The sequence below is a fragment of the Cupressus sempervirens genome, chromosome 8 (genome assembly GCF_028749045.1).
Source record: "Cupressus sempervirens isolate cs-2001-9-10 chromosome 8, ASM2874904v1, whole genome shotgun sequence".
In the NCBI taxonomy this organism is placed as follows: Eukaryota; Viridiplantae; Streptophyta; class Pinopsida; order Cupressales; family Cupressaceae; genus Cupressus; species Cupressus sempervirens.
Window position 1 is genome coordinate 423,364,829 of NC_143125.1, and position 13,285 is coordinate 423,378,113.

Below are 13,285 nucleotides of genomic sequence, written 5' to 3' on the forward strand. Positions count from 1 at the left end.
GCTGAGTTTTTCCTGCCCATTAAAGAAACTAAGAGCATGGTTGTCAGTATATACAATAAACTCCTTAAGTAGCAAATAGTGCCTCCATTTTTTTAATGCTTGGACCATGGCATACAATTCCAAATCATAAGAAGAATATTTCTTTTTTGCCTCATTCAACTTCTCACTAAAAAATGCAACGGGTCTACCTTCTTGACTAAGAACAGCCCCTATTGCAAAGCCACTAGCATCACATTCTATTGTAAAAACTTTATTAAAATCTGGTAAAACAAGAACAAGATATTTGGCTACCTTTTGTTTGAGTTCCTCAAAACTCTTATTTGCTGCATTATTCCATTCAAATTTTGTGTTACCTCCTCCTTTAATGGTGTCTATAATTGGTGCACAAATGTTACTAAAGTTCCTTATGAACTTCCTGTAGAATGTGGCCAAACCATGAAAACTTCGAACCTCTCCAACAGCCCTTGGTGTTGGCCAATTAATGATGGCCTCCACTTTAGACAGAGCCATTTTCAATTCTCCCTTGGATATCACAAATCCAAGATACACCAACACTTGTTTCAAAAAGTCACACTTCTCCAAGTTTATCTTCAACTTTTGCTCCTGTAGCCTTTCAAAAACCATCTTCAAATGCTGCAAATGCTCTTCCTTATTCTTGCTATACACCAAAATGTCATCAAGGTAGACAACAACAAACTTCCCAATAAAGTTGTGCAAAACTTCATTCATTAGTCGCATAAATGTACTCGGAGCATTAGATAAACCAAATGGCATAACCAGCCATTTATACAACCCTTCATTAGTTTAAAAGGCTGTCTTCCATTCGTCCCCTTCTCGTATCCTTATTTGATGATACCCACTTTTGAGATCTATTTTAGAAAAATATGAAGCTCCCCCCAAACAATCCAACAAATCTTCTATTCTAGGAATAGGAAATCTATATCTTATAGTTATCCTATTAATAGCCCTAGAATCAGTACACAACCGCCACTTACCGTCCTTCTTTGGAGCAAGAACTGAGGGTACGACACATGGGCTAAGACTTTTCCTTATCAGCCCCTTGTCAAGCAACTCCTGTACTTGCTTGGCAATCTCTTCATTTTGTTGTGGTGTCATCTTATATGCTGCCTTGTTGGGTAGCACTGCTTCAAGAATAAGATCAATCTGGTGACTTAAGTCTCTTATTGGTGGCTGAGACTCAGGCATTATCTCAGCAATGATTTCCTTGTATTGGTTCAACAACTCTTTAACTTCTTTTGGGCCTGTTGTCCTACGCTCCTTCTTCCTATCTTCCTTAGGCTTCAGCACCAACGCAAAGCCTATTCCATCTTCTTCAAGAGTATTAATGAACTCTTTCTCACCCACCATCAACACACTTGGTCCAACTTGACCAACCCCTTTCTCTTCTCCTTCAGAATTCAATCTGTATGTTACTCCATCCTTTTGGAAGCTATAAGAATTCTTCTCACCATCATGGTATGCCTTCCTGTCAAATTGCCAAGGTCTTCCCAGCAAGAGGTGGCAAGCATCCATGAGCAAGACATCACACAATATTTATCTTTATATTCCCCTATACTGAACTCTACCCAAGCTTGCTCATTCACAACTTCCTGTTGCCCTTTGTTCAACCAACTAACCTTGTATAGACAAGAATGTGGAAGTCTCTCTAACTTCAATTTGTTTACAGCTTCAAGTGACATGATGTTATCTGTGGAACTTGAATCAATTATTACTTTGCACAACTTACCTTTCACCTTGCATTGAACTCGAAAAAGAGCCCTCCTTTGAGTAGTATCTTCTTTTAGCGGTTCCTTAAGAAGTGTCCTCCTTAACATGAGACTTTCTCCCTGAGCCTCTGTCATCAACTGAACTTCTGGTGAGTTCATACTCACATTATCTTCCTGCACATAAGTGACTCACTCTCCTTTCACCATTTTGAGAAGCAGATGCTCTTTGTGGACACTTATATTTTGGGTGTCCTATCTGACCACAACTGTAGCACTTCATTCCTGAGAACCTGGATCCTCTACCTGATCCATCTGACCTTCCTCCATTAGATCCCCTTCAATCGTAGCCTCCTCTGCTACTTGAGTCACCCGCTTGCTCCTTAGGGTTAGACTCACCTTGGGACCTCTGGCCTTGTCCTCTATTATTGAAGTTCCCTTTGCCTCGGTCATTCCTTCCACTTCTCCCTCCTTGTTGTTGATCACTCTTCCTCTTCAACTTCTCTTCAACCTTAAGAGCAAGTTGAAAACACTTCCCCAATGTATCTGGGGCCAAGAGGCTAATCTCCTCCTGTATGTTCATTCTCAGACCATTTAAATATCTGGCCACTCTTTCTGGTTCCTCCTCTTGTTTCTTTGCCCTAAGAGTTAACCTATGGAACTCCTCTGTATAGGTATTCACATCCATCTCTCGCTGCCTCAAGCTTTGTAGCTTTTTGAACAACTGCACTTCATGATCTGCAGGCAAAAATTGTGCCTTAATTTTAGCCTTCATTACTTCCCATGAAGAAATCATACTTTTATTATTTTGTATCCTATCTCCTTGAATATAATTCCACCATGACAGAGCAAATTCCCTCAGTTTTCCTTTTGCAATCCTTACTCTATCATTCTTTGGAACTTCATTCAACTCAAAGTGATTGGTGATTGCTTCAATCCATTCAATCACTTCCTCACTGTTGAGACTACCTCCATATGTAGGTAGCTTGTCAGCAACATCTCCTCTTATTGACTTTAAAGCATCAATGAATGCCTTTTGATCTGCAGGCAATTCCTTTGGTAGATCTTGGTGTTGTTCTCCTTCTTCATCTCCACTGGTACCTTCTTCCACCTCATTCTCCTTATCCTTGTTACTGGACTCCTTCAACTCCTTCAACTTCTCTTCCAAAAGTTCCTTCATTATCTTTTTGATGGCATCTGGAGTCATACTTTTCGGAGGCATAGTGTGAGCCTCAACTTCAACCTCTGATTCTTCTGCAGACATACACTTCCCAGCAAGATCTTGTCTCGCTCTGATACCAATATGATGAGGAGTTAACAAGGACAAAGCCTATAATAGGCTCAATATTGGATGGAAAAAAGAAACTGAAAAAAAAACTACAAGGAAAATACCAAATATGAATAGCACCTTACAGGTTACATGTGTTCATTCTTGGCAAGCAAATAGGGATGTTGCCTTACGAAACACACGTTTCTTCAAACTGTAGCCCATTCTTGCAAATGGCCATGAAGAGAGTAATGTACATTCCTCCTATCCACTTTCCACCACACTCAGGCCACTTCACATGGTGTTCACGCGAACAAGAGGCATTTTTGCCCAAATAAACTTCCAAAGGTTCTTGTGTGAGTCTAGCTTCCCACAACAATAACTTTTAAACCAAAAAAACAATGCTACTTCTACTTTATTCAGAACAAAATAAAACCAAAACCAAGTAGCAAGAAAGCACTACAAATATTATTTATTTCATCTGTTCAGGGCCAAATAATAATCTTCTCAATATCTCAGTCCTTCTTCACACAGGAAAGAAAATCTCAAATCATACTCTCCCAAAAGATTTCAGAGAGAATTTATAAACAAAGCCAAACAGTTAAGAATTGGTTTTGGCAACCACCAGACCCGTAAAGGTTTTGTTTAAACCTTTACTAAAGTTATAACAAAATATTAAATTAAGCCCTATAATTAAACACCACCCCAAATGCAATGCAAACCCTAAAATTTAATAATAACAAAAAATATTTAAACACCATCACAATTGCAAACCAAAAATTCATGTGCCCAGCACTTGCTCCTGCAGCACAAGGTCAAGCTCAAAACTTCAAGCAAAAAGGAAAGACAAAGGGGCTCGTGGACAAGAAAGATGATGCTCAAAGTTGATAGTGCAAACTCAAAGGGCAAGATCAACATGGAGCTCCTGAAAAAGAACAAAGAGAAAAAATTTGCAAACCTAAAAGTACAAAAAAATTATCAAAACTTCAAAAGATTCAATTAGATGAAAGACTTTATCACTTCAAGGATGTTGGGGTCGAGAAATCAAAAATGAGAAAATTTCCAAGAAAGAGGCTGGAGAAAATTTGAGAAGATAAAGGAATTTGGGAAAATATCATCACAATAGACTTGATTATGTCGAGTATCAAGAGATGTTTTTTCATCACCAAAGAACTGATCAAGCGTATAAAATAAGGATGTTGAGGTGTCATCCACTTGTTTTCAACCAATCAAAAGGCTCTAGTTACACATGCCCAAGCATAGTCAATCAAATTATACCAAGTGTACATATGGAGTCCACATCATGTCTCTACCTAATCTATTTTCTCCTTGGTTCTCAAAAGCATTGTAATATTCTAATTGGCCCAAAAGGTGGTGCCTTCAAGTAATTGGATAAGCATTTGATGCTTGTAGCAAGCAAATAGGGTAGGGCTTTGTTCGCTAAATCTTGGCCCTTGATCTTGAATCAATCTTGGTACTTATTGTAATTGAGTAACTACAAAAGGCCAAGGTGTTTTCATTTGTAACTCATTATAGAATAGGGTAGGGGATGAAGACTTATATAATTGTTTCCATAATGCTATCTAAGTAATTATTGATTCATTATTGTTCTTCATGGTGGATTACTTGTGCTCCTATGGAGTATTGCATGGTTTCTACATCTCATCACTTGAAGTAGGTTTTATTTCATGTCGGTTCAAAGTAATGCTAGTTCACTGGATAAAATTTTGGATGATCTTTGGTGAACTCACTTAGACCAAACATGTAGTTGTTTGCTGATTGTAAGTTTGCCTTGCATGGTGAATAGCCCATTTATGAACTAACTTCGATTATTGCTTGCGCATTGATATCCATCAATGGATGGTGTTAATGGAATGGTGGTAGTTTGAACATCTTACATTTACCTTAGGAGATTGCACTATCCTGGTTGATGTCGATGGCTAAACTAAGTCTAGTAGAGTCACAAAGACATCCACAATTTCTTGCATTCTAGTAGTAGAATAGGTTTTTGAATCCATGCCTTTGTAGCTTGTTTAGTTGGAAGAAACTAAAGTCAAGTTGGTATCCATTGAATAAGCAGCATAAGTCCTTTTGTGATAACCAGCATATCACATCATTGAAGTCCACAATAAGGAGCCTTGATGTTATCTCATTTGATCACACAATCTGTATACATTGTTTAGTATATGAGCATGCTTATTCAAGAGTGTTGGAAATTTGGTATTTCATCTTGGAATATTAAGTATTAGATTCCGCATGTTGTAGTAGAAAAAAAACTCAAGTCAACAGTGTCCAAGGTACCATCATGTTTATCTTCCCTTTTTGTTGGAGATGGAGGTGATATAGTATAGAAATAAACATTCCAGAGCCTTAAACACCCATTTATATTCGCACTTAATATGTCAATATTATTTTGTGTGATCTAGAATTTAAATGATTGTTCTGATGGATGCCTCAATGCACAAGATGTTAATAACTGATGAGTATAAGTGATTCAATCACAGCAAGAAATGGGAAAGAAAAGAGACAAAATTAAAGAGATGATGAAAAGAAATGTGAAGCTGTTTTTACAGAACTTCTATTCCTCTTCCTATATCCAGCTAGTTGTTTTCTTTTGTGAGCATGTAACTGCACTTCTAAGGATTGGAAGAGAGATGGTAAAGGTGATCATCGATAAAGAAATTATGCGAAGGAGATAGCTTGTCTTCCTCTTGCTTAAGGCATGTTAATGGTAACTAAGCAATGTGCTATGAGAAATATGAAAATTTTGAAATTTGATATTGACTGTATCAGGTAACTTAAGTCTCTACTTCTGGCTTAGCCTATATGATAACACTGGATGAAGAAATGGTTTTTTTTTTAATGTGAATTACATAAGAATTATCTTCCCCTGAAAGGTCAGTCAGAAGTTTTAAGGTCGTCAGCCAAATTCTGAATGCTTTTAAAATGTATAAAGCAGGGTAGAGTGAGTTTATCTTCAGTTTAAAGGCTGCTTCTGTAATTCCATAATTATGCTAACTTCAAATAGTTTACTTGGACTGCGACCTCAGGTCTAGGGTTGGCGTGCTCTGTGTTGTGCACTCTAGTGTGATGCACGAGATTATAAATGTGACACGTCTATTTGAAACAAAGAGAGCAGGTGATTTTTGCACTTTGCTCCTGCTATTTTCCTCCAGCTAAGCTTTTTAGAAATGTAGTCTGCATGAAGACTTTGAGCAGGATACTGGATGTGTCTGAAACTATGATATTTGATTTCAGACTCTAGTCTGATGTAGGAAAGAAATTAGATAATGAACCTTGAGTTCGTTCTTAATGGTAGGATGATGCAGGACAAGGATGATGGTTTTGTCAAACAACCCTGTAATGTCCCCTTTTAGCATCACCCTTGCCCTAAATTCACAAATCCAAAATGAAACAGAAGCAAAAAATGTGTTTAGCGATGAGATTCTTACTTGAATATGATAAGTTGTCTAAATATCTCAAGTCTGATTTCTCATATCAGTTTAATCTCTAAGATCAATTGCCCTTATCAATTAGAATTCTTCTGCTCACCCTGCTCTCAATATCCGAATAATACTCATCTATTGTCACTCCTCCCTTTTTGCTTGGAACAAAATCTCCTTTACACTTTTGTGGTGAGAGGGTCGCCACTTCTCATTGTTGCCTTTGAGAATAATATATTATTCCTAACAACCCTGTAATGTCCCCTTTTAGCATCACCTTTGCCCTAAATTCACAAATCAAAAATGAAACAGAAGCAAAAATGTAGTTAGCGATGAGATTCTTACTTGAATATGATGAGATAAGTTGTATAAATATCTGAAGTCCGATTTCTCATATCAGGTTAATCTCTAAGATCAATTGCCTTTATCAATTAGAATTCTTCTACTCACTCTGCTCTCAATATCTGAATAATACTCATCTATTGTTACTCCTCCCTTTTTGCTTGGAACAAAATCTCCTTTACACTTTTGTGGTGAGAGGGTTGCCACTTCTCATTGTTGCCTTTGAGAATTATATTTATTTCCCCAATTTCCTCTCCCTTTGTGTCCTCAAATCAAAATATTATTCTTCAAATTGCTTTCCCTCTAGTATCCTCGAATGAGACATTCTCCCCTTTATATCTAACAATGTGGAGGAGAATCACACCTCTTCATGATGGTTGCCCTTTGCAAAGGTCAAAACCGTACATAATTACCACCCTTTGGATGAGTCACAACCCTTCATCATTTATGCACTTTGAAAGAGTCACAACCCTTCATACTTGTCACTCTTTGAAGGAGCTACAAACCTTCATAATTACCACCTAATTGAAGAGTAGCAACCCTTCATAATTTTTGCCCTTTTAAGGAGTCACTTCCTTATTTTCTTCTCGTTTCCTTTTTCTCTTCTATTAATGTTTCCTTGCTACATCTTCCCTTTTCTCTTCCTTCCTCTATCCCCATTTCAAATTAAGTTCTCATGTTTCAGGGAGTAACAACATTTCATTTCATGCTTTTTCACCCTCCATTAACTTAACTAAATTTAATTATCTAATATTTTAACTTTATCATTTTTAATTTTTTATTTAAAGTGTATTTTTGTTCTTCTATAATTTTTTCTCTCAAAGTCATTCACGAAACTGTTTTAGCTACATCCAATATGGGAGCATAAACCTTAGGCTGAACCTCTTCAACTAAGAGCCAAGGACTAAGGGGTATCCATTCCACCAAATTCGCATGGGGCACAATCCCAGTCTCATCCCTTATTTCAATGTCGAAGCCTTACAACTTAGCAAGACTTGATCCCTAGTGGACTCATTAAGAACCTTTCAACTTCATTGGCAGACCAAGGGCCCATTGACTATTCCTTTATATTTTAGTTTTATTGTTGTTTATTATTAAATCCTATTTCAAAAATAGGATATCACAAACCCATCCAAGCACAAAAAATAACACTCAAACTCTAATGCAATAAACTTACGGGAGTTTTCATTTGATTTATTTGAAAAATAATTCAAACTTTCAAATCCTTGCAAAAAAACAAATGCTTGCAAGCAACTTCATTCAAGCTAAAATTTCATTACAAAAAAATTCTGATTCTATGTATACAAATTATTCAGATTGACTACACCTGATCAATACACCTCTCAAATATATGTATTATCTACATGAGTTGTTTGTTTCTCTTCCCCAGCAATTTTTCTCTGAAACCCAACTCACTGCTTTTCCAAGACTTTTTTCTTCTCTACAATCAATCATTGGGCTTTCTCAGCCTGGCTTCTTTCAGCATGCAGATTTGCTCCAAATAAGGCATTGGAATCCTCCTGGGTCCCTTAACCTGCAGCCAGCCAAACTACAACCAAGAATGTAACTCCCAATGCCTTGTAATTCCTCCTACGGCCTTTTTCAGCAAGTCTGGTGCAACTAAGTCCAAAATTTGGGCCTTAGTTTTCAAAAAAATTAACAATTTGGTATATTAGGATATTAAATATGCACCTATCATAATCAGCATCTAAATGGTGTTATGTGTCACATTAACAAACACTCCTATGATCTTAATTCCCATATTTGATCCATTGAAATAACAACTTTAGCACCCTAATGCCTGACCAATTTGATATTTCAATTCCTTGCTCTGAGTGTAGCTGAACCAACTGTCAGAATCCCTATCTGCAACTAAAAATCCCACAAAAGCAAAATTAAATTTAAAAAAATGGGCGATGCATGATTACCCAAACAACTCCTAGATGTTCCTAAATGGTAAGAGCATAATAGAGAATGCCACTGGGGACTGTTTTGGAAAGGTTTACAGCTTATAATAAAGTCCTTATAGGGAACTAGTAATTAAAATGTGCTGTTTTTCTGTGTTTTTTGGGTTATTGGGAGTTTTTTTTTTTTACAGTAGTTTAGTGTACAAGAATGCAATACTTTATAAACAAACACATTATACATTGTAGATGGCTCTAAATAAATAATACTATTTACAGATTTTACTGATTTTTATTAAATTACATATTTTACCGTTGTTAAGAATATTATGCTTCAATTCCCTCCAACTTGGCCCTCCATTTTTCAAGAGGAAGCAGTGTGATGCCACTTCTAGGACTTGCCTTTGCTTTGGTTTATGAATGGATATTATGATCGATTAATTTAATTTGATTTCACGGTATTTGCATGTATTCGGTGTGGTAGTATAATATTACCTGATTTACAGATTCTCATTAACATTTTTTGGGTCTAGGGTTCCAAACCACAATGGCATTTAGCCAAAAAAATGGAAACTACATTATTTCGAACAATTTGGTAGTTTTTAAATACCGTTTTACCCCCAAATGGAATATAGAGCCAATTATTGAAATTTGAAACCAAAGACCTTAATCAAGTGTGCAACCTTCAATCACTAGCAGGCCTGACCTGAAGGATTTCCTGTTTTCAAGTTCCACTTTGAAACATTAAAAAAAATTAGTTAGTTACATTTTTGTAATTACAGTTACAAGTGGTATGTTATATTCTAAAGCATTCTTTCAATATCTCATATTTTTGGAGTTTTGAATGTTCTTAAAATCCTTAACCAGTGATGGCTCTGGACTTGCTGGTACAGTACCCAGAACAAACCTTTATGGGCTCAAATTCAAATACATCCAGACACAGTACTTGAGGATTATCCAAGCTTTTTAGTGTCCATTTCTGTATCTAATATGAAAATTCACCTAACAGTGCAGGGAATGGACATATCCTCCAATTCTAGAGAGAATACACATCTATACGGCAAATGCAAAATTAAAGACAAAATTTTCAGTTCATAGTCTTTAAAAAATGGATTAGATTATTTACACTATTGTCTTTGTCAATTTGGATCTCATTCTATTATCTCTATCTCTTTTCTTGCTTTCTCATCCTGATGACAGATCATAGAACATGATTCAAAACAATTGATGGAGGAAAAAAACTCAAACTTAAACTGTTTAGATTAGGGGCACATATTACCAAATTGAAATTGAATATCTGTAGTAAACACCTAAACTAACAAAGCGTCATATTCATCAATTTTAAAGCAATCCACATTCTCGGTGCTATTGTGAAAAGCTTCTTTTACACAAGTCTTTTAACATGGGTATCGTTTCCATGAACCATTAGATGCCAGAGATGATTGTAAAAAGAGCCAAAAATATCCTTCTATTTTTAAATTTTCCATTCAGTTCTGGTAGAGCTTCACTTACTGCTACGAACAATGGAAGTTTAGAAAATTTGAAAGAAGTGAGATATATCATATAACCATATAGCCGTATTATTTCTGAAGCCTTGTGCAAAATATTATTCAGTTTCCAATCAATGTATCTGTATACTCCTTATAAACATTTCACTAGTGAATAGAAAACCTTGTGCACCATTATTCACAGCTCATATTGCTAAAAGCAACTTGAGACTAATACAAATGCTTCCAAACTAGAAAAATATTAGCGTGACACAGAAACTTGGCTGACCTTAAGATTTAAGCCAGAATGTGAGTTATAGGATTTTATTGATCTCAGTTGCAATAGAAAGATATTTACTTAGCAAATCTACTTTCATGTCAAGCTAGAGATATAGATGAAAGAAATTTTTTAACAAACACAAGCACTATTTTAGTAACATAACTCTGTTCTCATGCTTATCACTCTGATGATGAGTCGTGTACTGATACAGAAAAATTGCTTAAACAATTTTTAATATATATTTTTGCATACTCCATCTTTCGACCTGAGAAATTTTCATGCCTTGGCTCCTGACTCACTCACAACCCACCATAACAAGTATTGGCTCAGCCTATCAAAAGTAGGAACATTGTATCCTAAGAACCTAAAAAACAAGCCTATCTTTAGATGCAAAAAGAATTACACAGATCATTTGAGCCCCTTATTCTCTTACTTGTGAGTGCATTTCCCCATAACATTTACTTGGATTGAATAGATCGACAGGTGGTTTGGTTACTGTGAGATTAAAATTGAATTTTCTTCGGAAGCGGGTAAGTAGGTGCATGTAACTTTTAAGACCACACAATATACACTATCCTGCCATACCAGACCAGAGAAAAATCCTCCTTCAGCTGGCGAGCATTTTCACCTGCTCAGCAACTAAAGCCGAAGACTGCGATTGACAATTCCTTTCCTCCAAGCTCTTGTGCAACTGTTGTAGCTCGTCCTCCATGCTCCTCACTCTCGCTTCAGCAGCCTGTACCATTTCAAGCACACTTAAATACTTCTGGAAAGCCATCATCCAACAGTTTATATTACTATAATGCTCATCATACCTTTCGAATAGCAGTTTCTCGGGCAAACGACGCCTGCTGAGCTACCAAACGACTACGAGCATCTCTTAATTCAGAAGCCATTGAACCCACTTCTGCGGCCATTCTTTTAAAATTTTGCCTTTTCTCTTGCAGATCCGAGAGGACATGATTTCCCTCTATTTCCATTTCCCTCTCTTCAAAGAAAGTGACCTTGGATGAGGCTCGTCTTCCTTTAAGAGAGGGGTTTTCCAACGATTTGTTTAATTCAATATTTGGGCTAGATCAGGACCATAGAAGCAGTCTTTTTCAAGCTCACCGCCCTCATTAACTCACCCACCCGTCCCTTGCCATATTCAAAGCCTGTCATAAATGTGTTCAGTTATTCCTTTTACTTTACCCAAGGCCTCCAAGACTACAGTACCTAGAAGGCGATGAGGAAAACGTCCTCACATTCAGAAACAGGGCACTGAAAAGTCTTACTGCAAATTAATTTTACTTCCACTCCAAAATCCGTCAACAACACCGCAAATGCGAAATTCTCAATATGGCATCGACATGACTGTTCTGGCCGCGAGACTCTGAAATCTCGAATTTCTTTGAGGTTTCAATTTATAATTTAAAAATAACTGATCAACTCATAAAAAAGCCTCTCCCTGGGAAATGCAATTTCATCTGTTTCCAAGTGCAATTAAACGACTTAACAAGCAAGCTGACTGTCTTGAAATCCCATCAAGACTTTGGAGCTCAACCTTCCTGCCCAAGGATTGCAGTACCGGATAAAATCAGCTGGTGTCATATCATAAACTTGCGTCTTTTCACTATAACAGAGATCCATTACTTATAGTCCCACTGTACATATATTTCTACAAGTTTGCCATGAACCTGTATGACATGCAAATACCATGGACCCTCCCTTTTGCAACCATCCGCAAAACAAGAACCGTACCAGAAACGCAAAGACTATAAATTGCGGAAACCTCGACCCGAATCTTGAGAAACCTCGTATTATATATTGCTGCTACTCTTCAATCCTCACCGCCTCTAAAAACAACACATCAGAACTTAAAATATCCTTCTGCAGACAGCTTGAAGTTAAATATATGGCCAAGAAATAAACTATGCGCCCAGTACTTGCTCTGGTTGAAAGTCAGCTTTGCCCAGAGCGAAGGCAAGCCCGCCCAAGTTTGAAAATCGAGGCTCGGAAGCCAAAAACAACACACATCATTACAAATTACAGACAGATTACAGGTTTCCAAGCCGAGCCAAACGCAAATTTATAATTGTTTAATCTGATAAACTAGGATTTTCCAGAAACAGCCTGCAGTGTTTCCCCACGTGTCATGGTGGAGTACGAGATGCTCTTCGCCATATGACGACAATACAGACTTGAAATTTTTTGATATTTAAAACATGGCATCAGTTTCGCTGCCACATGACCATTGCCCGCCATTAATTTCGTAACTAACTCAAATGGGTCACGTAAAATATGCAGCGACTCACGAGTCGGGCGGGAACAAAGGATTTGTTTTTCACTGAGGAGTGTGGCGGTGAATCAGCAAGATCAGAAGAGCCGGGATTCACTTCATGGGTCCCTCGCCCTTTGTCTTACTTAGTGTCATAGAATTAAGTGCTGTCTTCTTACTTGTTATTGCACTGTTCAGATTTGCATCAATTTCCACCACCAACCTGTTCACTCCATCAAAAGCACAATTCTTTATTCATGTTTTATACTTATAATCATTTTTATAGAGTTTTATGATCTTTATAAGATCAGATTTTTTATTATTGTTGCTATTAATATACTAGCGGTGAAAATTACATACCTTCCAGCTACCATTCAACTTTTATATTACATGAATGTAGGTAAGTTTGACTTTCAATCATTTTTGTTTATATATAGTTTTGAAAAATGAAATTAATCTTCATTTTATTTTATAGTATTTGTGAGTAAGCTGTATACTATTGTAATTACTTTTGATTAAGTAGTCATTAATATTTCCAATTTGTAACAATAACAAACATGCTAAATTTTTACTTAAGGTTA

The 13,285-nt window shown here is 36.7% G+C and overlaps 1 protein-coding gene across 1 annotated transcript in view; it reads right to left on the minus strand.

Annotated features, from left to right (window-relative positions):
• Positions 1 to 12,487, minus strand: part of LOC149543040 (myosin heavy chain, cardiac protein) — a 42,367-nt gene extending 29,880 nt beyond the window's left edge. Inside the window, exons 1-2 of the mRNA XM_089797973.1 lie at positions 11,263 to 12,487; positions 11,076 to 11,183 (exon numbers count right to left, since the gene is read on the minus strand). Of these exons, the coding sequence (XP_089654099.1) occupies positions 11,076 to 11,183; positions 11,263 to 11,427 (273 nt within the window). The 5' untranslated portion in view covers positions 11,428 to 12,487. The remainder of the gene's footprint in view (positions 1 to 11,075; positions 11,184 to 11,262) is intronic.
• Positions 12,488 to 13,285: the final 798 nt, after the last annotated feature.